Here is a 24,380-nt window from a genome sequence, read left to right on the forward strand (position 1 = left end):
TCTGGGATACCTGACCAGTTTCTAAAATGTCTACAAAACAATACTCGGGCTTTTCCCATACGTACGCGCGCATGCATGCTGCGGCCATATGTTATAATCAGTGCCGATAGTGAAGTGTACGTGAACCATCCAGCGCTCCAGTCTCAAGCGGAAACCGCCACTTTAATTTTATTTTGCTTTTTGATTTTGAGTAGCAATGTCAAGAAGATGTTCGAGATAAGTACAGGAAGGCTTATGGCCGTTTTCCTGGTGCTGCTTTTGGCATGGCATAGTCACTCCGGTGATTTGGATCCCGAAGACGAAAGCAACCCGCATCGCGACCCATCAAAATGCGAAGGTAGGCAGTAGGCCATGCTAAACCGTACCGGTGCGTTGAACTGCAACTGTGGGGTCCGCTGACGACGAACCCGGAACTTCCACAGTTTAAGTTGGGGTAGGCTACGACATGTATGCCTGAAATCGCTCGCGCAGAGCGTTCTAGTTCCCCAAAAAGTGACTGGGGAAGAGTTTTACGGACGCCAGTAATTATTCCCTACAGTGAACTATATATTATTATTAGCTGTCAGAAAGCCCTAAAAAATGTCCAGAAAAGTTCAATTTAGGAGGGAATAAACCACATCATTTTCGTAGAAAACACTGATTTGGAATTTTTCAGAACTGCCTTTGTGGCGTCCATATGTGGAACTTTTTTCCAGTGATTGTAGAACTCCATGCAATTAGTATACATGTATATAGTAATGAGCATTTGCCAGTGTTCATAGATACTGGATAGTGAAAACATAGTAAATGTGGGAGAAGTTTGCAGTAGTTTAATAAGGCAAAAATTTAAACTGTCTTAATTTTTGACAAATGTTTTATGTTCAGCATTATCAAGATATTTATTTAGAAGTGGACACTAAGAAGCATTTTTCTAGTTCAAACCAGTTAAAATTAATTTATTTGGGTTATATTTCTGTTTTATTTCCACAGGGTAGCCTTGTTGGTCGAAAACTGCTTTTATTTATGGGCCCTGGTAAAACTTAGAAAAATCAATACGAATGAATTTAAAACAGATTAAGTTAATTGAAGAGAAAGATAAAACAGAAACTTTATAGCAGTCGAACAAAACAGGATTTCTATGTAAATTTAGATAAAATAGCAAAGATTATAGAATTAACAGGTACATGTAGTACTAAGATTAATAAGAACGCATATTCCCCTTTCTGGAAGAGTCCCATCCATGCATACGTGGACATCACTCATTTTTAGGTGCAGTGGTACATGTACATGAATATCAGTCATCAGAAAGTGATGACATGTCCCAAAGAGTCAGTTTATTTTAGTAGGGAAAAAGTCAAAGCTTTGGAAAGAGTTTCTATGCAGACAACACTGATGCCCCTGTGCACAAACCTATGAAAATTGTCTGAAGCGTTTTCTCAGTAGGACCTAAAACTTTGGAATTTTCTTAGCTGAATATCACTTTTAAGGACATGTTACCACTTTCTGACAGTTGTTATAACATTTGAAGGAAAAATTAGTGTTGTCTGTGATTGGAACTCTTGCCAAAGCGTTTACTTGAGAAAATATTTGAATTTTTCAGAGCAGTCTCATGAAATCTGTACTCAGGGTGTCGAGTGGTGTCGGTGGATGGAATTCTTTCCCTTTTTTTCCGATGGCAATTTTTTTCCTTCAGCAGTTTTTTTTTTAATTTTGTAATAAATGCAGAATACCCTGCCACACAAAAATACACCCCTAAAATCACTGGCTATGAGTTTGTTGAATTGAAAACTAAATTACTGACTCCCCTGTTGGCGGTTAAGTGGCTTCAAAGTTTGGCTTGCCTTTTGAGAACGAAGCAACAAAAAATGAATGGGGATCATTGAAAAAAGTCGAAGTCCAAATCAATTCCTGGGTTGGCGGCTGCATGGATAAGATGTGAGAACTCAGGAGAAAAAGGGTGGGGAGAGCAGAAAGTCAGTGGGAAAGGGCGAAAAAGGAAAAGTCCAGAGAAGGTCTAGGGTTGGTGGCTACGTGGATACGATGTCAGAATTAAGGAGAAAAAGGTTGCAAGAGGGTGTTGACTGACATGAATGAGGAGTGCACAGATTCAATGGGGATTGGCGGCTACGCAGATATGATGTCAGAATTGGAGCGCCCTCTTGTGGTCATCGTAATACACTACGTACAGCATGCGTGACCTTTGATCTCATAGCAAGGTGTTCTGCAATTATGCCTTTATTGTTTACCAAATCCACAATTCTGTGTATTGCACACAAACAATGAAATTTCTTGAGGTTTGGTTGTGTGCATGTACTTACATTGCTGTCGGATGGGAATCAGGCACAGTGAAATTTGTACTTTATTTGAAATGTCCTTAGTACTTGTACAATGTGGCCTTGTGGTCAGCTTTTTAGCAAAATATACAGGGCCAGTCCCCCTGCAATGAAAGGCCAAGAACGGAAAACTCTTTGAAAACAGTTACCAATATGTAATATAAGCACATGGCGCAGTCCATATTCAACAATTGTCTCATGTAAAATAGGCAAAAAAGTATGCAGTATTTCCATAAAGCAAAGGAACGGTCCTCAGTATTACACATAAATACTAGAAGTCCACCTGTATTGGATTCATCCCTTCTATATTTGGACCAAGTGCATGTAATTTCAGTTCAAGGCCTAGAGCTGAACTCACTTAATGCCAAATGTCAGGATGCATAAACAGATATTGGTAATTAAAATGTATCTTAAGAAAAAGTCTAAAACTTAAGAACAGATTTTGTATCTGTAGATATTTTCCAACAAGGGTGTTCTTGACCTTTGAGAAAACAATTTTCTTGACCTGAAGGTCAAAGGTTTCAAAGTCTTACAGTGTCTCAGGGCATAACATAAAGGGATGTTGTCTTCTGCAAAAATGCACTGTGTCCTGTTATGATAATCTATTAAAATCTAGCCATTAAAATCATTTTGCCATTGAGAAAGATTCTGCTAGGATTGAAACGTCAGGCCCACCTTATTTTGCCATTAAAATCAGGATCACACATTAGACATACATACATACATTTTACTGTCAATTTTTATTGCTTTTTTGGCAGTCTGCAAGTTTGTGGCACAAGAACTGCAAGAAACCATGACCGAAACAGGCAAGAAAAAAGAAGTGTTACAGATTGGACATCAGTTTGACAAGCAGAAGAAGGAGATCAAATACCATAAGTCGTAAGTTTTCCCAGTGTGTCACAAGGGACCATTACAGAATCGAACTTACACGTACCCTTGGGGAAAGATACAGGTATGTAAATCTCAAACCAACACATAAGATCTTCTGTTGATGACTAAGGGGTGTTTTGGTGACCCCTAACCAAAACCATGCTCTGGATGTCAGAGTAAGAACTAGGACCATGTGAAGATACACAAACAGTTATGTCATCCGAGAGGGACAAGGTACAAGGAAGCAGAGGAACTTGGTGATGAATCTCATTCTCTCTCAATATTTGGCCTGAAGTTGTTACCAGTGTTGTTCTCTCTCTTCTCATTCTAGAAAAAAGTGCCTCTTTTGATTCGCAGTATGTAACAAAAAATTGTGAAATAACTCTTCTGAAAGGCAACAAAAATCGTCCGTTTATTTTCCGCCATTTAGAACTGACGCTGAACCAACTCCATCCTTTGGTTTTCCATCGGTCGGAACAATGACATCACAAAGTCAAAGTCGTGAAAATGCTGCCTGTAACCAATGACCACAGCTGTAATATGTTCACATGTCAGGTTGCCAAAGTGCACCCTGCTTCTTTTTTACAGTGCCTAGACTGACTGGTAGCCAAGTGTAGGCCCACTAACAGCCCATGTTTCTACATATGTTTTTTCCCCTCTTTTCCTTTTCGGGGGAGACACCCGGTACATGTACTGATACAGGTACATGTAGCTGCTTCGAAGGAGAAAAATCTTTGTTGAAATCTAAGAAAACATGAAGTGACTTTTTTGAGAAGAAGACTGAGATTCTTTTTTCTTGTTTCAATCAGCATGTTTCAATTACATTGTATCTCGACCTTCACTGCTGTGTTGAAACTTTGGTCCTTGTACACACGAAGCAATAGTGTGGCTAATCAAATGATATACTACGTCAGTTTTCTGCTTATTTTTTCCAAGTTTAAAAAAAGTGTATGTATACATTTTTTCCCCTACATTTGACCACAAACATGATAAGCTGAAGAATGTCTAAAATTTAATTAAAATCTCATCTTTATTAAAGTACAAATATTGTTTGTCATGTACTTCCAATATCTCACAAGAAACTGCATAAACTTTACCGTGCTGGGAACAGTGCCAAAGAAAATAGGAAAAACTGAATTTGCTCGTTGTTTAAATGTTTGTACAACAGTGCAGTCACATCTAATGATGCAGCGCATAAAAATCTTGGCTAGGCAATAATACATGTAACTGCAGTGTTTATTGTATAAAGTTAAAAAGGCAGACACCCATCATTGAAAAGTGTAATTTATAAATCAAATCTTCCAAGACGTGATCAAGTGCCAAGGTGCCGCATGTGTTTGAAAATTGTGAAGTATATATGTACAGGAGAGCAATTCGACACAAAAGTGGGCATTGGTTGTACTGTAACTGAATGTCCTTTGTGTTTCATTTTATAAATAGATATTCATAAAGAATAAAAGTGTAGTTAATAGTTGGTAACATGAACTTCGATTTCTGATTTTCATTTTCTTTACCGGTATGAATTATAAATGATTATGAGGTTGGTAACACTGTCACCAATTTTCAATTTTGCGTGGCATTGCCCTGAAGTTGTTTTCTGTTAGAAGACCTGTGGGCCAGTGGCATGGATGCTAGGTCCAAACTTTAATTAAAATGTGTCCCCACTCCCCAGATAGTTGTTAATGGAAATAGTTTACAATAAACGTAAAAATTCAGACATGTTTCATATAAATGGGCAGAGAATGCACCTGGATTGCTGTGCAAGTGGCATAAAAATGATATCATAAAAATGATATCATAAAAATGATTTCATAAAAATGATTTCATCCATTGTACTGTATTTCCATACACTGCAAACAGCAATGCAGAATTGATTGAAGTTCATTTCCCTGCGTCCCCCTTTTAGACATTTTCTAATTCTTGCAGGTGTCAAATACATGTAAATTACAGGTATTTTAAATTCACAGTGCACTGCTGACACTCGAAGTAGCTACGTGCACATGTACCTGTATGACCGTGCGAGGTTGCTTTTGCTTCAAAATGCATAATGCATGACCAAACGCAGGGCAATTGTCCTCAATAAGCTAGCTGCAGGAGTAGGGGGACAGCCCAGAGTAGCTGGCTTGACATTTAGAAAATGAAGTTCTCAGGTCCCAATGGCGTGTCTGGCCAAATAAACACCAGAGGAAAAATGCTGAAGACATATACTTGTGTTAGTTGTGATTACTTTGTACATCAGGACCCAGAATAAATTCTGTTAATGACATGTTATACTGTTGGTTTTGTTTTTATACTCCGTCCGGTCAGATGTCAATGAAATTGGAAGATTGAATGTGTTTATCTTTGTCTTTGATTATTATTGTTTTTACAATTTCTGACATCTTACTAATGTAGATTGTTTGATTTCAGCACAAACATTTGTCTTTCAGTAACCAAATTGTAAACACTGCCAAAGCGCTGACAAAATGCAGTATTCATGACGTTAATGCTGAACTCTCTGGGGTTTTTTGTTGTTGTTGCTTGTTTTAATCAGACTTCTATTTTCTCTTGTCTCCGCATCAGAGAGCTTCGTCTGATTGAGGCTTTGGACGATGTCTGTGAGAGAATTCTGCAGTACAACATACATGCAGAAAGGGCTTCCTCACGTAGGTATGTTGGGCCTAAAATTGAAATAAACATCGACTCTTCAAACACTGGTTACTTTCTGAGGGTTGACTGAGCTGATGAGTTGAAATACACAATGACTGGTCTGCCTAATCAGTGCGTTTTGAGTTTAGCAAATGTATGTCAATATTGGATACAGAACAATTTGCTCAGCAATTTTTTGTGCAAAGCATTTGGAATTTGCCAAATGCATTTCAATATATGATACACAACGTTTTGCTCAGCAAATCTTTGTGCATGTGACACTTTTAGGTTTAATACAAACAAAGTTCGTGATACTGTTTTCTACGGCTGTAAAGTCCTGGGTTGTTTTTGTTTTGTATTCCAACCTTTTCATTATATCCCCACTTCATTGCTTTGTTTTTGCTTACATTTCAAAAGCCCATCGTAAGTACACTTCGTTTTCAGATTCAAACCAGAATTTGCCCTCTTGCATGTATAAGTGATTGGTTTCAATGTTAATTTGTCTATAGTCCAAGATCACGTTTTAGAGAGTGGTTTCCCTTAGATGAGGTGATAAGTTCGACACACCCTGTGCAGTTGTTGATGTCTGATGAATTCTATGGGGAAGAAAGACTTTCACGTTATGTATCCTACAAGCTACCCCAGAGCTTAGCTGTAACATTCATTTGATACTACATTCCGTCAATTCCTCTGTATACGCACAGCCGTCTGTATTGGTCACAATCTGCTCTGTACAGGTCCATGATGCACCATGCATATCTTTTGCCTGTAGCGGTTTGTACGTGCTTTCATTTCTCCTCATTTACCATAAGTGGTTGTCCCTGCACCGTGCTCACTGTGCAATCCCTTCGTCACAGCGATACTTTTCATTCAGAGTCAGTGACCGTGCTTGATGTCCTCCCTTCACCCCCCCCACCTCCTCGTCCAAGGTTCTCTCTGTGAGATAATTGAAAAATCTATGGAAGTGAACGTTAGGTGCACGTATAGTCAGGCAAGCAATTAGGCCCCGTCTCATTGGACGGATTGTAACGGTGGTTGTGTGTGGTGCCTCTTGACTTGCGCTGCGTATGCTGTAGTCCTCTCTGATTTCTGCTTTGTTGTTTATTTGTTTTGTTTGTGTTTGTTTGCTCAAAACACAGTTACTCCCACAAATTATTGATATGAATATGAATATTTGGTCAATTGTGCTGTGATTGCTACAGTCAAGTTTAATTTTGAGTCGTTAAAAGTCACTAGAGATATGAACAAATTTGTTATAATTATGAATTCATTAATATTGGATTTATGGTAAAAACTTAGCTGGCTTTCACTTATTAATGTAATCTGAAGGATTCATATTTAATTAACATTCAAATATAGTACATGTATTATTCTCATCAGTTTTGAACAATCAATGACCACTGCACTTTATCCTAAGCTCTCCCCCCAACCCTTAATGCGTTAAATTGCAATCACAATAGTCCACTTACATGTAATAAGAACAATCTTTGCATTTACAACTGTGTAGATATCTTCAAATTTGAATTTTATGAACTTTGTAATAGCGTACATCAGAATAGAAGTTGAGTGTACTGCGATAATAATTTCAGTTTCTTCAATGAACATCTGAAGTTTGAAATTGGGGCGACTTTTGAAGCTGCCGAATTTCATGTAACTGTATCCCGTTCTTCCTGAGAGATGTTTGAATTTGTCCATATATACACACCCACACACCCGTTCATTTATTTATTTTTTCTCCCAATATACCGTACAATAATGCATCCAACCTCTGCTAGAGCAATAGATGTGATGCACGACACCGTTGTCATGGTTACGACTCTATAATTGTTACGTTGTGTAAGGATTACAATAAAGCCCATTTGTGTTGATTGAGCCATTTGTGTGTCCATGGAGTAGGTTTACGCTTCAGATGCATTTCAAGATGGACCTAGGAAATTCAATATGTGCCCACATTGTACGTGCACATAATATGGCACAAATATTTGGTCATTTTTTTTCTGGCACCAAATTCAAGTATTGTTGTTCTTTTCCAGTTAATAATGGATTTTAGTTAGGCACGTTTGGTCAAAAACATATAAGTTGAGAGTCACTACAGGAATTTTTTTCTTTATTTCTTGCCAATTTGATGTAAACTAATTTGGACTTTCTGAAGATAGTGGATACATTGGGGGGGGACATTCTGCTCCCCTCCCACTTTTGGGGGGATATCAAACCATTTGTCCCATCCTCTATATTTGGGACACTAAATTTTTTTAAAATATGTACCGGTAGGGGTAGAAGATCTTCATTCGATTCTTCTATCAAATAAAAATTACTTGAAACAAAAATATACATGTATCTTGCAAAAGCATTTGCTAACAAAAAATACCTGTCCTTAGAGTGGTCATAAAGTGCCTCAGATTACACTACAAAACATCTACATTTTCCCAAGGTCTGCTTAAGGGCCCCAGACCTCACACTGTTAAAGGCTTCGTGCTCATATTAGTTGTAATCAAGGGTATGTTGCCCTCTCCCGCCCTACTTTCGAAAAGACATCAACACCCATGCCTTACTTTGGTTTTCAACAGAAGATTGTGTCTTGTGTTATTAGAAACAGCTAGCAGTTTCTTATAATCCCCACATAATGTTGCAAAATATCTATAAATATCTATGGAATTTATGACATCTGGAATGGGATTTAAACACAAAAATTTACTTTCAAAAACTGATACTTACCTTTCCACAAGCTGACAGCATTTTGCTGTGTCCAGGGTTGGCACTGAAAACTATTCATCCACGGTGATTCATGCATGAGAAGATTTTAATCAACCCCCTCATTGCGGTACAGTGTGGATCATTGTGTGAACTTATGTTTCAGTATTACGACAGTGCATCTGGCACTTCGATTTTCTGGAGAATGAAGAATGAAGCCAGCAGAGACAACCTGTTCAATTGTGAAATGAGTTCCCTTATCAAGGGCAAGTTTAACTAACAAATCATTTGCCAACTGCTGGCAGATTATGCCTGGTACCGGTACCTGGGGTACGTGTGTTTTGTGTATGGGTTACCAAGGAATATCGACCAGTGGTCGAGAAATGGTCGTCACCCGATCTTGCCCTTAGCTGCTGCTGCTGTGTCTTGTGCATGTATTTGCCAGTCTGAATCTTGTCCTCTTGTGTGGGGAGGGTATGGAAGAGAGCAAGGATGAGAATGTGTTGTTAAGTGGTGCTGTACTGCACAGTTGTCCTGAAGAATCTTCCGCTGTTACCTGAGCATTGGTGTTGATTTGGCCGTGTGATCAAATTACACGTATGAGGGAACTTATTTGGCTGCATACATATCAGCTGGTGGCATCCCAAAGCAAATGCATGCCTCTATGGGAAGTGGCTACAGCCACTAGCCACTGGCTCCCATTGGCACACATGTTATTTCAAGTTGCAGCCACAACTTGTAGACACAGTTGTTGATGATACCCTTGCATCATGCAATGTTCCTCGCCACAAGTTGAAGGCGCCCTCACCAGCAAAGAAGAGAAAGGCTGGGAGGAAGTTTCCCAACTGGGCTCGTTCACTCTCCCAGCACACATGCCATGACCATATACATGTATGCTGCACGAGTCCCCTCCAAAGGAGCCTCTTTGCTACATGTACCTGTCTGTAAAAACACACACCCTCTCTTGTCCCAGTTCTGAGCAGATAGTCATGAAATACTATGTGTGTATTCTGTCAAGTGTTGTCCAAATTATCCAGATAATTTTACAATTGTGCATCGTTTGTCTTGCACAAGACAAGTAGCAAACAATTTATAACTTTTATTTTGTACTGATTTGCTGCGCTGTAGTATTCTTACAAGCCATGCTTTTAGTTTTTAAACCTAGCAGAAGTAGTGAATATGTCAGTGCATGCTTGAGCAAATTGGTAAAATCTTAACTTTAATATTGTATTAATGACTGGTTATTTATTATAAAAAGTTCTTCGTTTTTAATTTGATACAGGTAGATAGTTTGGAAAGATATACTACATTATATGTGCACATTTGCATCTGAAAAACTGCCACAGTTCTGGTACATGTACATAAACATCAATAAAATATTATCGTGCCTCATCCAAAATTTTCCAGATTAGATTGCTTTGAAGGATTTTAATTTTGGGACTAGGTTGGGTTGTTTTGTATATACATGTATTCAAGTTTCTTCTGCAACTTTGCCTTTTTTGCCAGGTTCGCCAAGGGCCAGTCAGAGACCATGCAGACACTGCGTGGGCTGCAGGCTAAGGGAGTGAAGGTCGACCTGGGTATGCCTGATGATATGTGGGAAAAGCCCTCAGCCCCTGTTACAAAGATGAAACAACGTGTAAGTGCACAGATTTACGTCAGATTCTGAATTTTATAACTCATGCACAGAGTACTGAAAACAACTTACAAATCCACAGTGGTGCAGAGTGATACTGTACTACACTAGCTGGGGTTTCCCTTGATGAGCAAAATGTTATCAAATAAATTATATAGGGAAACTGACTATGGGTTTGTTGATGATCAAAGTGAAGAAGGAAATGGACTGGAGTGGGATGTGAACTTCCAACATCCAGAACACTATGCACTCTGCCAACTGACCTACCATGCCCTACGTCATGGGAATAAAACGTTAGTTAGCTACGTGTATGTACTTTTACTGTCATGGTGCTTTGCAGTTTTAATCAATAAAAGAGGTGGATAAGCACATGAATATGCATGAGATGTAAATATAGTACTGTCTTCACCTTCCACCTCTCATTCCACTTAGTGCACCAAGTGGACTTGGTATTTCTTGTCCCTCAGTGCTCCATGAGTTGTCTCTTCCCCTCAACATTTCCATCTAACTTTCTCTTCAAGATTACTCTGCTCACTGAAAAGATAGGCTTCCTTGCCATGCGGGGATGAAATTTGTTTCCAGAAGGTGACTTTCTGGTTATTGGACATGTCGATCCTATTGCAGCGAGTGACGGTTTATTGTGTTGCTTTGTGTCCCAGTGCGAGCAGTTGATTGAGGAGCAGGAAGATGCCATTGGCAATTGGTTCTTCAAGACAAACCAAGAGACTACACTCTTGGACTACCTCTGTGTTCAGAGAGTGCTGACAAAAGACGAACACGGTACAGGATTAGTACTCTTTCTTCTTTCCCCCCCCCGGCACAAAGTGACTGTCAGCTATTTGTGAATGCTGAGAGCATTGAAGTGGCCTCATTTTCATGTGAAGCAAATCATCCATTGTGAATTACACTACAGTTCAGAATGTGTTGAAGTTTTGCAAATTCACAGCGCCAATGTTTGCAGCTAAATTACAAATTTGTGTTCGTGTTTGCCTTTGCAGAGAGTGTAAGTTGGCTGTTGCACTCACCTCAAAATTATAGATGGGGAATAAAATTAAATAGGGCTGATTCACAATACAGCCCAGTGTTACCTCCAGGTTGCCATGACAAAGAGGCCATTTTTGAAGTTTATGGTTGACAAAAGCCTGACTGCCTTGCCGCAGTTTGCGTTTGATCGTATGTGTGGGTAGACAGTAGAATGCAATAGAAAGAAGAAGACTAAGTGTGACCCGCTCTGTGAAAATGAGCCTTTTATTATAGTTTTTTATTCAATCATCATTGCCGCCAAACAGGCTGAGTGGCACATGATTTCACAAGGATAATATTAAATACAAGAAACAATATACAAAGATTTAATTTGAAAAAAAATCGAAATACAAAGAGTGAACCTCCGTGGTAATTATTATCAGCCAATATGGTCTAGGGCCAGGTGGTTTTAATTACGTGTGTTTAAAAACCTGGTAAAGAAAGGAATCGGGCCATTTTTAAATGGCTCAGATTTACATGTGAATTCCTTAAACGGGTTAGGATTTCTTAAATTCCTTGATGTGGCATTATTAAATGGCAACCAGGGATGAAACTGATGAGATTTCACAAGTGATTGAGCGAATTTTAAGCAAAGTCTAATCCTTCTATCACAGAGTTTTTCAAGTTGAACAAGTTTTAGAGCAATTTTGTATGTTTGATACTGGATGCCTAAAATTAAACGTAATACTTATTTCTGAACCCTTTCAATTTGGTGAGTTTGGCTTCAAGTAAGAGCTGGATGCCAAACAGGTGCAGCATACTCAAGAAGCCGCCGAATGTACCCTATGTATATTATAATGAGATCACACCCAGGCAGGTTGAATGGGATCAGTTGACGTAACATATGCACTCTGATATTCGCTTTTTTAACAATTCCTTGGATGTGTTTTTCCCATTTAAGGTTAGACTGAATAAGAACTCCCAGAACTCTCACAGAGTCAATTTGTTCTAATACCTGGTTGTCAATAGTCAGATGGAGTGGCTGAAAAATATTTTTACCAAAATAAATTTTAAAAATGGCATTTTTTAATATGAAGACGCATGTTATTTTCTGTACACCATTGGTCTAACGTATTACGTGTGGCTTGGGCTTCAGTAGCCGCACCCCGTAGTGTTGATACGGCGATTGTCATGTTGTCGACATACTTCCAACACTGGGGTCCAACAGAGGTGAGAGCATCATTAATAAGAACAAGAATGAGCACTGGCCCCAATCATGTTCCCTGAGGAACTCCCGCTGTAACTGGGGACCAATCAGACAAGCAACCTTGATATCACTCACATTGGGTGCATCCAGTGAGGAAATCAGCCATCCAAGGAATCAGCCAGCCACAGGGATTTAAATTGAGCAGTTTTGATATCACAATGGAATGGTCTGCTCTGTCAAATGCTTTGGGACAATTGGTAGTGATTAGAATTGAGACAGAAGTTGGTTTATCAGCATATTTAACAAGATAATTAACAATATCCACTAAACAATGAGTAGTTAACATTCCTGGGCGACTGCCGAATTGATTTGGGTCTAGGCAATGATAACCATCTAGTAATTAACAATTCAGATATTTTAGCTAGATGATCAGTAAGTGCTATGGGATACAGTTTTCCCAAGGATGCTGGTCGTTCCTTAGGCACATGGACTACAGTTGCCCCTTTCCACTGCTGAGGGACCTGATGTTCGGCAAATGAACAATTCAAAATGTCACATAATGGAACCCTGAGTTCATAAGCCAACAGTTTGATGAGTCTTGCTGGAATGGCATCAGGGCCCATTGCTTTACCAGGTTGAATGTCCGAAAGTTCATTTAACACATCCCAAGGCTGAACTATGGGTTGTTTACCACAAGGCAAATAGGCAGGAAGATTTGATACATTCAGAGGGGCTATGTCACTAGCAAGCTGAATGAAATTATCATTAATGACATTAGCAATTTTCAACAGATCAGTTTGGTCTATCCCCGGAATGTTGATAACAACATTAGACTGAACTGTAGAAGATGTCATTACTTTCATATTTTTGTACTATGATGATGGATTATCACATTTCAGGTGGAGGACACGGCTATGATAAAAATGGTTTTTAGCATTTTTAATACAATGAATAATTTTGTTCCTACATTTCCTCCAAGCGCTAGCGTCCCCTTGATTAAAAAGAAGTTGTCGTTGTTTTATGAGTGCTTAAATTTCAGTAGTAATCCATGGCTTATCTTTCACATGAGTACAAACAGATCTAACAGGGAAATATACATCAAATGCACTATTCAAAATAGAATAGAAATTGTCACATTTAGCCGCTGTAGTATTAGCATTAAGTACCTCTTGCCAGTCGTAAGTAGAAATCCACCTGCCAAAGCATCGAATATCGGAGTCACGCATTGGCCTAACAACACGTTTAATAAGGAATTTTCGGCAGTCGCCAAGTCTTGGATAGGAGACCACAAAACTAAATTATGATCACTCCTGCCTAGAGGAGGCATGATGTGAATGCTCGTATAATAACCGTGAACATTGGTTACAATTTTATCCAATATGGCATTTTCCTGAGTAAACTTATCAACAATTTGTTTTAGATCACAGCTACCACATATTGGGTCAGTGCCAAGCCTATTGAAGTCTCCCATTACAATAAAACCTGCTTGGGAGTGGGCAGACTTTAGTTGGTCAGTAGAGTTAATTGTGTGTTCAGTGAGCTCATTTCCGGTATCACTGTTGGGAGGAAAGTACAGGACTGCAACAAAGATGCCTGAGACTTCTCGTGACAGTCTTTTTGGACGAAGGTAAACCCATACAATTTCAAGTTCCTTGGGTGTGATGATACGATGAACTGTGGAAGGGTTGAACTCATGCTTAACATAAATGATTACCCCGCCGCCTCTTCCGACATCTCGAAGTTTTGAGAAGTGTATGAAACCGTCAATTTGTGAAGCGGGTGTCTGGTCGAGTGACAGCCAGGTTTCAGATACTCGGGTCAATATTCTGGTCTCGCAAAATGAGCTCAAGTTTGTCTTGCTTGTTGTGGATCGAGTGAGCATTGGTCATCATAACTCGTGGGAAATCATAACAGGGACCAAGAGACGTTTTCTGCCAGGTCACACTTGGGCTTGTCCGTATGCGCACAATATTAGCATTGTTGGTGTCGTTTAGGAGGTAGTCGCTGGGATGTTCTAACTGCGATGGGTTTAATTTTGGGGCGTCCTGCTTACCCCCCCTGTATATCTCAAGGTGCCACTCTGTTTAAGAACATGCAGGGTTTCTTCAGGTAGACTAAACTTGACAGTACTCCGTAACTTGTACAGTTCACTAGTTGGATACCGGTAGATAATCCTTTGAGCATCCTTCGCTATATTGCAGTTGTTCTCATAACTCTGTCATGGTGGGTGATCACAACTATCATAGTGCCGATACCAGGATTACTCTGGATATCCATGGATACAGTCATATCAACTGGTGGATGATGGTCAGTGGTGGGTAGACATAAACAGGTATACCCGCCCATTTGGACCAATTAAATCCTGGTGATGAAATGTTGTGAAGAGTCCTCTGAGGGCGCTGAGCTCTAAGCTGCACTGTTATTTGGAGTGGGATGGGTACATCAAGGGTATTCCAGTGATAAAAAGCATCATATGCGTATGGGGACTACGACTGTGTCCAGATCACTGAAGTCCAGCAAGCCGTGGTTATAATGAGTTGTCTCACCACAGCAAGGATTATTGCACTGGCAGCCATAGTGCTCAGTGTCACACAACAAGAAGAAATCTATACTTTGAAGTAAAAGGTCCTTCAGAATAATTGTGCATAGTGTAAATCAATAGGAACCCACAGCATTTTTCACCACGGAGTATCCACTTTCATTAGGATGCCAAACTAAGTGATACATCGAAACAAAACCTCAATTTGCTCTTTCTAATACAAATGAAAACTCAAAAAGTGGCTCTGGCGACTTAAAGGCTCATTTTCACAGAGTTGGTCACAATTGAAATTACAACTCAAACTATTCTTAAGAATCTTCTTCCCAACTAACAAACATCATGAATAATTAAAGTTCCTCATGCAGAATATGGAAATAGAATTTGTTGATCATTTCCCACAATGCATTGCAAAAATGGCCTTTCCTTTACAACCTCTGAATCACCTGCACTGGTGCAAAAATCTTTATATAAAATCTCCCGTAGTTAATTATTTCAACAAGAAGTATACTTTTTTCACACTTAAAGATGTATTGAGTGTTGTTGCTATAATTGTGGATTTTATTTAGGCATGCATCGTGTCGTTCGATCCGTTGTGTTTTCTCTCAGTTGGTCACTTAAGATTTGTGGTTCCATCATTCTCTTTCCGATTACTCCACTCCACTTTCATTGGTTGTATTAAAAATGTCCCTTTTTTTCATCAATTCAGGATGTCTGAATGAAGTATGGACGGGCAGTGAAAAGGTCAACTACGACACACAGCCGTCTGAGGGCGTCGACACACCAGACGCAGCAACTCCTCCGTCCGCCACAGAGTCGCTGTCAGCCCCGAAAAAGACCAAAGCCAAGCCTACTGTCAAAAAGACCCGGAGTCGAAAGAAAGTCAAAGCTGGAAAGAGAGGGAAAGGCAAGAAAACACGTTCCACCAGCAAGGTCAAATCGGCCGCCAAATCCAGCAAAACCAAGAAGAAGAAGGACGAATTGTAGGGTTCTCCATTTTTGGAACATTTGATTACCACTCTCAGGATTGGGTTTTATAAGCAGACTGTTATTTGTGATTGACACAACCTGTTGAAAGGTACTGAAGCATACATTTGATTAAAGATTTGAAAATTTCCAACTTTTAGAATACAGTATCAATGATTATCCAGAAACACCGATCTACTTATCTAATGAGTTCTTGGTTTTGAATGTTAGTTGGACAGGAGCCACATTTTTGGCAAGAATTTGCCAAGACAGGTGTTGGAGAGGAAGTGTCAAGTTTGTGTTTCTACCGGCAACAAATCACAGTAACCTTCAGCAGCAGGATTGCCGTATAATTAGCAACTGATGTGATGTTATCCCAGTTGTTGAATGGGTTTGTGAAAGGCAACAAGGCAGAATCTGAAATAATAAATACAAATTTAATTGGTCATGCATCATCGTTTTGATCTCACAAACATGTTTTTGGTCATGTTCATGGAACTCACCCCCTTGTAATCAACAAATACATGTAATTTGATTTGTGTTAAAATTACCATTGATTCTGTACAGGTCCGAGCATTGTGCACAATTCCAAGGTCTGATATAACCATTCTAAAGTTGCTGCACAATTTGAAGGAAGCATTCCCATATTAACCTTAATTCCCTTTACATGTATGCTTTGTAGATTTTGTATAATTGTTTTATCTGAAGCTTGCTGAATCAAAGCAGCTTGTTAAGCGCTTGGATTAAGTAAATGGCAACCGAGATTTCCTGCATTTTGAGAGAAACAGAAATTACACTGCTCGAACATTTCTTGGTGTATACAGTATATCTAATCTATTCTTGCATTTAGGCGGTATTTTCACCACTGTTGCTTTACAGTTCACTATTTGTATATTTCTGCTTTTGAGTGTTTACAATTCTTTTTCTGAAATTTGGACATGCGTCGGATGTTTAAAATATTGAACCATGCATTTTGCACTTAGATTTATTTTGTATTTTTCTATAAACGCTGTGCAATATATTTTGGTTTTATGCGGAACAGAGACATCTGTTTGGCAATAAGACTATATATCATGCCAATGTGAAGCATTCACTTGATAAAACTGGGCTTTGTTTATCTAAGACGTTTCACAGGTTGTTTGACATTTGTTTGAATTTGATACAGAATTTGGATGTCCATAGATGGAGATTTGTCGAATAGAATGCATTGGATGTTAACTAGAGGGAGATTCCACTTTGGCAAATTTTATCCACATTTTCTACAGCTAATCTGCTGTATGGAATGATCAAGATGTCTTGCATATTTCCATGATCAAAGTATTGATCTTAAAGTTACCTTCCAGCTAGAACAGTCAGTTACATTACCTGGTACAAACCGGGACAATGTATGATTAAGGCTGTGAAAAAAAACATGGAAAACTAATGTTTCATTTGAACACGACGTAACACCATGTCTGGAATGTGTAAATTTGGGCTAGAACTAAAGTTTGACCACAGTCAACTGCTTTTAGCAATGTGCAAGTGCAATACAGCCGCACTTGAATGCCCATTGTTGAATTTTTATGTAAAATCTCATCTTTCACATTGTGCCGTTGGCTGCAACTCTCACAGTGCACATGGTCAGTGACATCTGCTACAGGTATTTTTGTGTGAATGGTTCCCTCTGTACTCATAAATTATATTTGCTATTGGTAACCAGTTAAACAGTGTTGAGACCATGCCTTAAGACCTGGCTCCAAATCCTCACTTTGATGGTGCAAACGATAATTCTTTCAGGTGCCGGTAGTGTTGGTCAAACTGTAATCAATTCAAACACCTCACTTACATGTACATATTCTGTATTTTGATCGGCCAAGAGCTTCAGTTACTATATTTGCTATTTTTGCTACATGCATCATTCTTTTTCACTGCTGAAAGAACTTCACCATAGCAACCAAATACCCATAGCAACCAAAGAACTAACAGCATTGTGTGCAAATGCATACTGGTGTTTGCATTGCATACATGATGAAGTGCTAGCGCTACGGAGCTTCGATCAATCATTTCAGTAGTTTGGAAAAGTGCTTGGAAATTTTCAACAAATTTCTTATTCAAATAGACATACCATTCTTTTACACGCGTTAATTTTATCAGTTATTGCTTTTTTAGTAAATCAAGTAGAATTTGCGAAAGAGGTGTTATAAAATGAATATTGACTGCTTTATCTCATATCTGTGTCCCAATAACTCAAAGCAGACAGCGTTTGGGTAGCCTACTATATACCGTAGTCTACAATATACCCTAGTCATTGCTGGGACTTCCTCTTCACTGAACTTCCATTTGGATTGTATTTGATGCTGAGAAATGCACACGAATTCTGGACACAAGAGGGAGCAATTTAGTGCTTCGGTTGCAATTCCACGACCGTTCCAGAGCTACGTTTTGTGAGTTTTTGACTTGCAGATATGTGTGTGTTGGAAAAAAGTAAACACACGATTTAGAATTTATTTCATTTTGAGAAGCTGGGGAGATGGAAATTAACAGTTGATGCTGAAGTGGCTCGTTTGTACTGCTTCAGCTTCAGAGTAAACAGTTTGGGGGTTTACACCCACATACACATGCAGGTGGGCTCAGTGTTGTTAATGAGGTTTACCTAACCACAATGTGAGCGTGACGAGGCTTGTTTTCTTGTCTTGTAACTGTACGATCCATCGCTTGCATGTGCTCTCTCCAGATATATACATGTATGGCTGATGGACAGTTCACATATCGGGACGTTTTGACATGTATATGTGTGCAGAACACATACTAATTGTAGGGACTGCACTTGTTTGTGATGCGAATGTTGGGGGTGAACAGCCATGGGTACATCGTTATGGGGATAATTTTTTTGGTCCCCAAAACTCGGTTGGAACTCTCCTAACAGAAGACATTGTCCCCTCAACACAATGAAAGCTTAATCCATATCCACACACGCTGCCTGGCACTAGAAGTATGGGGACTCCACACGTGTCGAACAGTTGTTACTTCAGGGAGAAATTAGTTACAGTGACGGAATTTCATCCCAACCACTTGGTTCCCTCAATGTTGGGGCCAACAAGGGCACAGGTTGGTACGTGTCTAGTGTGAGAGGTGACTGAGCACCCATGAGCCATTTCTTTTGAAATGTACGGTCTGCAGACGTGCACCGTGCTCCGAGTTGAAATGTTTCCAACCATCTTGTCCCTTCTCTGCTCGTGAGAGGGTACTCCTAGTGAGAGCAGGTGCCACTTAATATAAAAATCTGTCAAAGGTGCTTTTTGAATATTTTTGTACATGAAGAGACAACAAAGACCTTTGAGAGACATGGTGGATTCTGAAGTATTTTGCTGCTCCATATTCAGGAAGATTTCTGTCCAAATACTCTGTAATTTGCTTTTATGCAGAACTGTGAGTGGTATTTCTGTTTTGTCCACTGGCCATAAGTACGTTTATACATGTATATTGCGTAGGAAAGATTACAGTTGTAAAAAACTACTATTGAAATTTTACTTTGGAAGTTTAGCAGCTTCATTTCATGCTTACTGTTTCTAAGTGATAATATATTTCTTAAAAATTACTTTTTAAAACTCTTGACTGTAAAATATGAGTAGTTTCATTTTTGTGATGTTTTCATTTTTTCTGCTCTAATTTTTGTTTGTAGAAAGGATTACGTAATTGTTTTCACCTGATAACATAGAAAATTGAACAATGAAATAGTGTTCTGAAGGCTTGTATGCTGGACATAGCAGTGTGACGATGTTTTGTGGTAGTGCCATGTGAAACACATGTACCTTCTATTTTGTGAGGTTTTGAAGAGAACCAGTGAACTTTCCAACATATTAAAACCCTTTCCACGTTGGTATCCGTTTAGTCTTTTGATGGCTGACAGAGCATACTGTCCATAGAGTGAAGTCCACTAGCCTCACTCACAAAAATAGATTTCGCATGGCACTGCCGCAAACCTTAGTCACATTGATGCATTTTAGTTAAGATGTAACAGTATAAAGATTTTGGAGTTGTATTTGAGATGGTATTCTTGGATTGTGTCTCCGACTTGCCAAGTCCATGCAATTTTAAAACTTTTAATTGCAGTCTTTTAGCCAATGGAGAAAGTCTTTCGTGAGGGAAAACACAAGTTGTATGCAAAGTTTACCTTTGTCTGTTGCAAATTGTTTTTAAGACCCCACAGGGTTCATATCTTTAACTCCTGGAATTGTCCATGAATTTTAGTCGGCATAGTGAAGAAGAAAGGGTATTAAGGAAGCACAGTGACTAGAGTTTGTAGGATATTGGAGTCGGTTGAGGCAGGGAAACGTCGATCAGTTTGGTAGATGCAGTTGTAAAACAATGGCCAACAAGAAATCTGGAAATGAATATTCTAGGACTAGGGCTATTAAGGGAGTGGTATTGAGGCACACGTTTACAAAGGTGGATACATTGGGCGTGGAAATGTTGACTTGGCATTAGTGGAACTGCATAAATACTTAGCGGAAGCTTTCTTGAAAAAATATTGAAGACTATCTTTAATATAATTGCTGAAGTGGTTAAAAGTACCTTGCATGACTGATAATTATAATGGCAAAATGTTTTTTTAAACACATTTAGTAACAGTTTATGTAGTTTATAGGTAAAGGAAGAGAACCTTATGCAGAGTAATTTTATCTGAAAAGCAGAGAAAAGTGTTTCCTTTAAAGCTTAAACTTGCTAGTAGAGCTTTATGCAGAAAACCATTTTAAGATTACAGGAAGTGGTCTTCAAGTACTAGTATTAATTGACTGAACAGCCGAACATGTTCTGAATAATAAAAATCTGAGTAAACACTTTATCATTTGCATGTAATCAGTGGTCCCTGGAAAAGCAAGGGCCACAGTAGCGAACACCTGTGCAGAAACAGGTTTGAGAATTTTTTATTTGCTTTATGTAATTGCGAGCTTTGGCAGTGGAGTCTGTGTAGGCTTTATGCTGTACTGTAGATGGCTGGGTAAGGCCTGCTCAAGAGAGCTTGGGAAGAGTGATCACATAAAAGTACCTGCATGCGAATTGTGCAGAGTGCTTTTCATTTTCGTTTGAATGCGCACAAAATGTCTAATAATGTTTACCTTTTTACTGCTGATGGCAGGGTAGACATGGAGCCCAAACATCCCCTTGTAACTTCTCTGAAAGCTTACTGTGTATTTCATCTAGTTGAGAATGCAGGTATATTCAAGGGAACAGGAGATTGCAAAATCTGGACAATTATGATGGACTTCTGTTGAAAAATTGTACTCTCCTCCTCGAACAGGCTTAGATAATTAGTAGTAGGTTGATTTCCAATATAATTAAGAAATGCTGGTATGTGTTGTCGGTCACAAGGGAAGATTTTGTAATCTTATGTAAAGAAAAACATTCATATTTTTGAATCTGTACAAAATAGATGCACAACATACTATATTGGCAAGTATCCAGTATGGTTTTACCACCTTGACCCAAAAATGCAATTTATATCAAACTGCAAATATCTTATATTTGTACATGTGCATATAGTAACAAAATAATCACTTTTTGCCCAGCTAAGGTTCTTATGTACGATACATGTACTTGGGTTGGGTTGCATGTATGGCACATCTTCATCAAATTAAGGAATATAAGAACTGAATTAAAGAGAGAGAGCCTGTGAAACTGGGATAGGTACATGTAACATCAAGCCTTTTTATGGTAGTACACATCTGTAAACATTTCCCCATTTCTTTTTTGGTTCTTGCCAATTTAAAAAGAAGTGAGCGTCAAAATAATGTCTCCGTATTGGAGGGGTCTATCTGACTTTAGTTTTGGGACTTGGCCAAAATGGGAAGGCCAGAGGTCGTTAACACACCATATGCACGAACTGTTCCAATGGTGGGCATCATATCACATTTCTTCACAAACAATTTAGTTGGGTTTGCCCTTTAGGAAGTAGTGTGATCAACTATCACTGGTCAGCGAGTAGTTAATCCGTGATGCATCTTATGCTAATTTTATATAACAGGTTTTGCCCTTACCCAACGTATATATAGATAAACACTGTAAGCTCAGTGCTTGTCCGAGAGCTTGCGAAAAATTCACAAGTTTACTCGGGAGGGACTCAAACCCACGACCTCCTGCTTACTAGTGCAAACGTCTCGACCACCGAGCTTGCCGGTGTCGGCTGGCTGGTCCGAGTCAGGTGAAGCAGCGGGTATGCAAAGTATTTTCAAGATGTATTTTTTGCGCTGGGGAGATGTTAATTTTTATTTATTTTTATTAACATCTCCCCAACGCAAAAAATGCATCTTATGTTGTGCACAAAAGCCACAGTAGAAAACCTTCTAGATAACTTGAAAACAACACAACTAAGTGTTCAATAATGAAACAACTCTATACAGCCTGAGAACTCCACCCTATACAGATGGCCTTAAAGTCCTGTCTGAAGTTTAATAATCCAAAGTTGATCTGGTAAGAATACTGTACTACTAAATGTAAACCACTGGAAAATTCAGCAGCGTAGTAATGACTTCTATTGAAATTCTAATTAAATTTTTACAGGGCACAAAATCCCCATGTAAAACTTCTGGGGACAATGTTGTTACTGACTTTCACAGGGCTGGCAGAAAGACTTTCTGAAGATGTTCACCAGACTCATGATGCTGGTCAGCTGAAAATGCCTTGAGTAAATGTCAATCACCGTTTAGTAGCTGTCAGTCTTTTTGTCACATCCAATTTGCAGGTTATGAAAAAATTACTCAGCAGCTACATGCAGTCTGGCAAAGTTTGATTGAGTCTAAACAGGGCACTTTTCAGCTGAGTTATAAAAATTGTTGAAGTACTGAACACCGCCGAGTGTGACAGTTTTTGAGTGGTGAAACTGCAACATTTGAAGCTGCAGTAACAAAAATTAAGCACTGCACGAGATAATCTAAAACCCCCAACGGCTTCAACTCAAATACAACTAGGTTAAGCCGGTTTGTTTCGGAGCCTGCATGCTTACACATTCCACTCTACCGCTAATATCCAGTTCCAGTGAGATTGAACTGGTAGAAGATTTGAGATCGTTCATTGAACTGTACATAAAGTGTATCTGTGTAGAACAGGTTAATATATATACATGTACTCGGAATACACGGACCAATAAATAAACACCTTTTTGTGGTGAAACACTGTAGCTGTATCTTTTTTCCCATTCATTTGTGATCCACTTAGCATTTGATGACATGCTTGCGCTTCCTGCCCCCAAAGCAGCCCGAACCAACACCCAGAGTTGAGTTCCAGAACCAATGATATGGTGAACCACAGCTCAAGTAACTCCATTTGAATACAGAAAGGTTGGACAAATCTAGCCAAGTACATTATTTGGAACAAGGGTCCGGAGTACAGTTTCACTGCTGGTTCTGAAAAGCTGCCTGCCAGGCTTCATATCAAGGTACATTACAGGGGGAACCTTGAACAATGACATGAACGATAGGGAAATGTGAGAAAAGGAGGTGACCACAGGAGAGGCAGAAAACGCAAGCAGCAATGTTGGTGAACCAAAGGCTCGACAATGGTTTGACTGGGAGTGTTTAAAATGGGACTCCGGTGAACATGTGAAATTTTGCCCTCAAGATTTGCTCCAGGTTTTGAAATTGATGAATATAGGACAAGGCGTTATGATCACTGTGATACGAGGCTTTCTGATGTCAAAATTTCAAGTCCAAAAATGTGTTAGCAATGGTTTTGGTTGCATCTGGGAAAATGTTTGGACATTCAAAGTACACTGAATGGCATACAGTTGGTATACTCAAACTTTGGAATATTACTCGTCTTTCGCAAGCAACTGATGCGACAGAAATACATACATGTAACATCCTACCGAGTAAGCAAGCCACTCAGTGTCTAACCTTTGTGGAGAAATCCATAGCAGTTTCCATAGCCATTCAGTAATGGTCATTTGGATTAAATCTGGTGAAGAGATTCACCATACACTCAGTAAGACAGCGCCTCTGACAGATGTCCATATGGAGAAAAGTATAGATATGAGTCTTAGCTTGTGGATGGGATCTTGTGTCATAAAGGCCTGGTCTTGAGTCCGAACACCGACACACTGAAGCAGAGACACTCATTCCTTGATCAGCCTCAACAAAACTTGCACATTCTACATGTATAGCTGTATTCATCCCCAGTCACGCATGTATCATATTGCCAACCGTGTAGAAAACACTCAGTCTTTTAGACTTGACAGTGTCCTTGCCAATCCTATTGGTGCCAGAGCCAACGGCGTCTTTTCCTCCTGGAAATGAAAGAATGACAGAGATGTTTTCTTTTGAGTCAAAAACAAGGTTAAACTTTTCCACTTTAAGAAAACATGTGCCTTTGCTATTAACTAAATTAAGATCAGTAAAATCTGCCATTATTCAAAAGCTGAGATTGAAAAACTCAATCCTCTTGTTGAGTCCTTAGCAAAATAATACAGGATACAATGAATACTTCTACTTTTTGTAATTTGTCTGTTTTTCTTGTAAATATACATTTTATTCAGAAAAGAACAAAATGGTAATTGATCGATTGTAACTGATTTACTTCCTGCCGGGGCATTTATCA

At 39.1% G+C, this 24,380-nt stretch overlaps 2 protein-coding genes across 3 annotated transcripts in view; one reads left to right on the top strand and one right to left on the bottom strand.

Moving 5' to 3' along the window:
• Positions 1-22,965, top strand: cnpy4 (canopy FGF signaling regulator 4). Its single transcript, XM_022236827.2, has 6 exons — positions 1-337; positions 3,071-3,191; positions 5,745-5,831; positions 10,008-10,140; positions 10,797-10,917; positions 15,553-22,965. Exons 1-6 carry the CDS (start codon positions 76-78, stop codon positions 15,828-15,830), a joined length of 1,002 nt encoding a protein of 333 aa, XP_022092519.2. The 5' UTR covers positions 1-75; the 3' UTR covers positions 15,831-22,965.
• The window catches only part of LOC110980269 (uncharacterized), an 8,114-nt gene continuing 5,207 nt past the window's right edge, over positions 21,474-24,380 (bottom strand). For both annotated transcript variants that reach the window (XM_087139354.1, XM_022236809.2), the window contains one exon: positions 21,474-24,069. In XM_087139354.1, the coding sequence (XP_086995480.1) occupies positions 24,001-24,069 (69 nt within the window). In that variant the 3' untranslated portion in view covers positions 21,474-24,000. The remainder of the gene's footprint in view (positions 24,070-24,380) is intronic.

The sequence above is a fragment of the Acanthaster planci genome, linkage group LG07, assembly GCF_054643075.1.
Source record: "Acanthaster planci isolate LZ-2023a linkage group LG07, COTS_SCS, whole genome shotgun sequence".
Classification (NCBI taxonomy): Eukaryota; Metazoa; Echinodermata; class Asteroidea; order Valvatida; family Acanthasteridae; genus Acanthaster; species Acanthaster planci.

Bases quoted from the DNA above. Each gene is read 5' to 3' on its own strand.
- cnpy4 (XM_022236827.2), top strand. From the start codon at position 76: ATGCTGCGGCCATATGTTATAATCAGTGCCGATAGTGAAGTGTACGTG. The intron at 338-3,070 runs GTAGGCAGTAGG...CTTTTTTGGCAG, and splicing joins CGACCCATCAAAATGCGAAG to TCTGCAAGTTTGTGGCACAA. The intron at 5,832-10,007 runs GTATGTTGGGCC...CTTTTTTGCCAG, and splicing joins GAAAGGGCTTCCTCACGTAG to GTTCGCCAAGGGCCAGTCAG.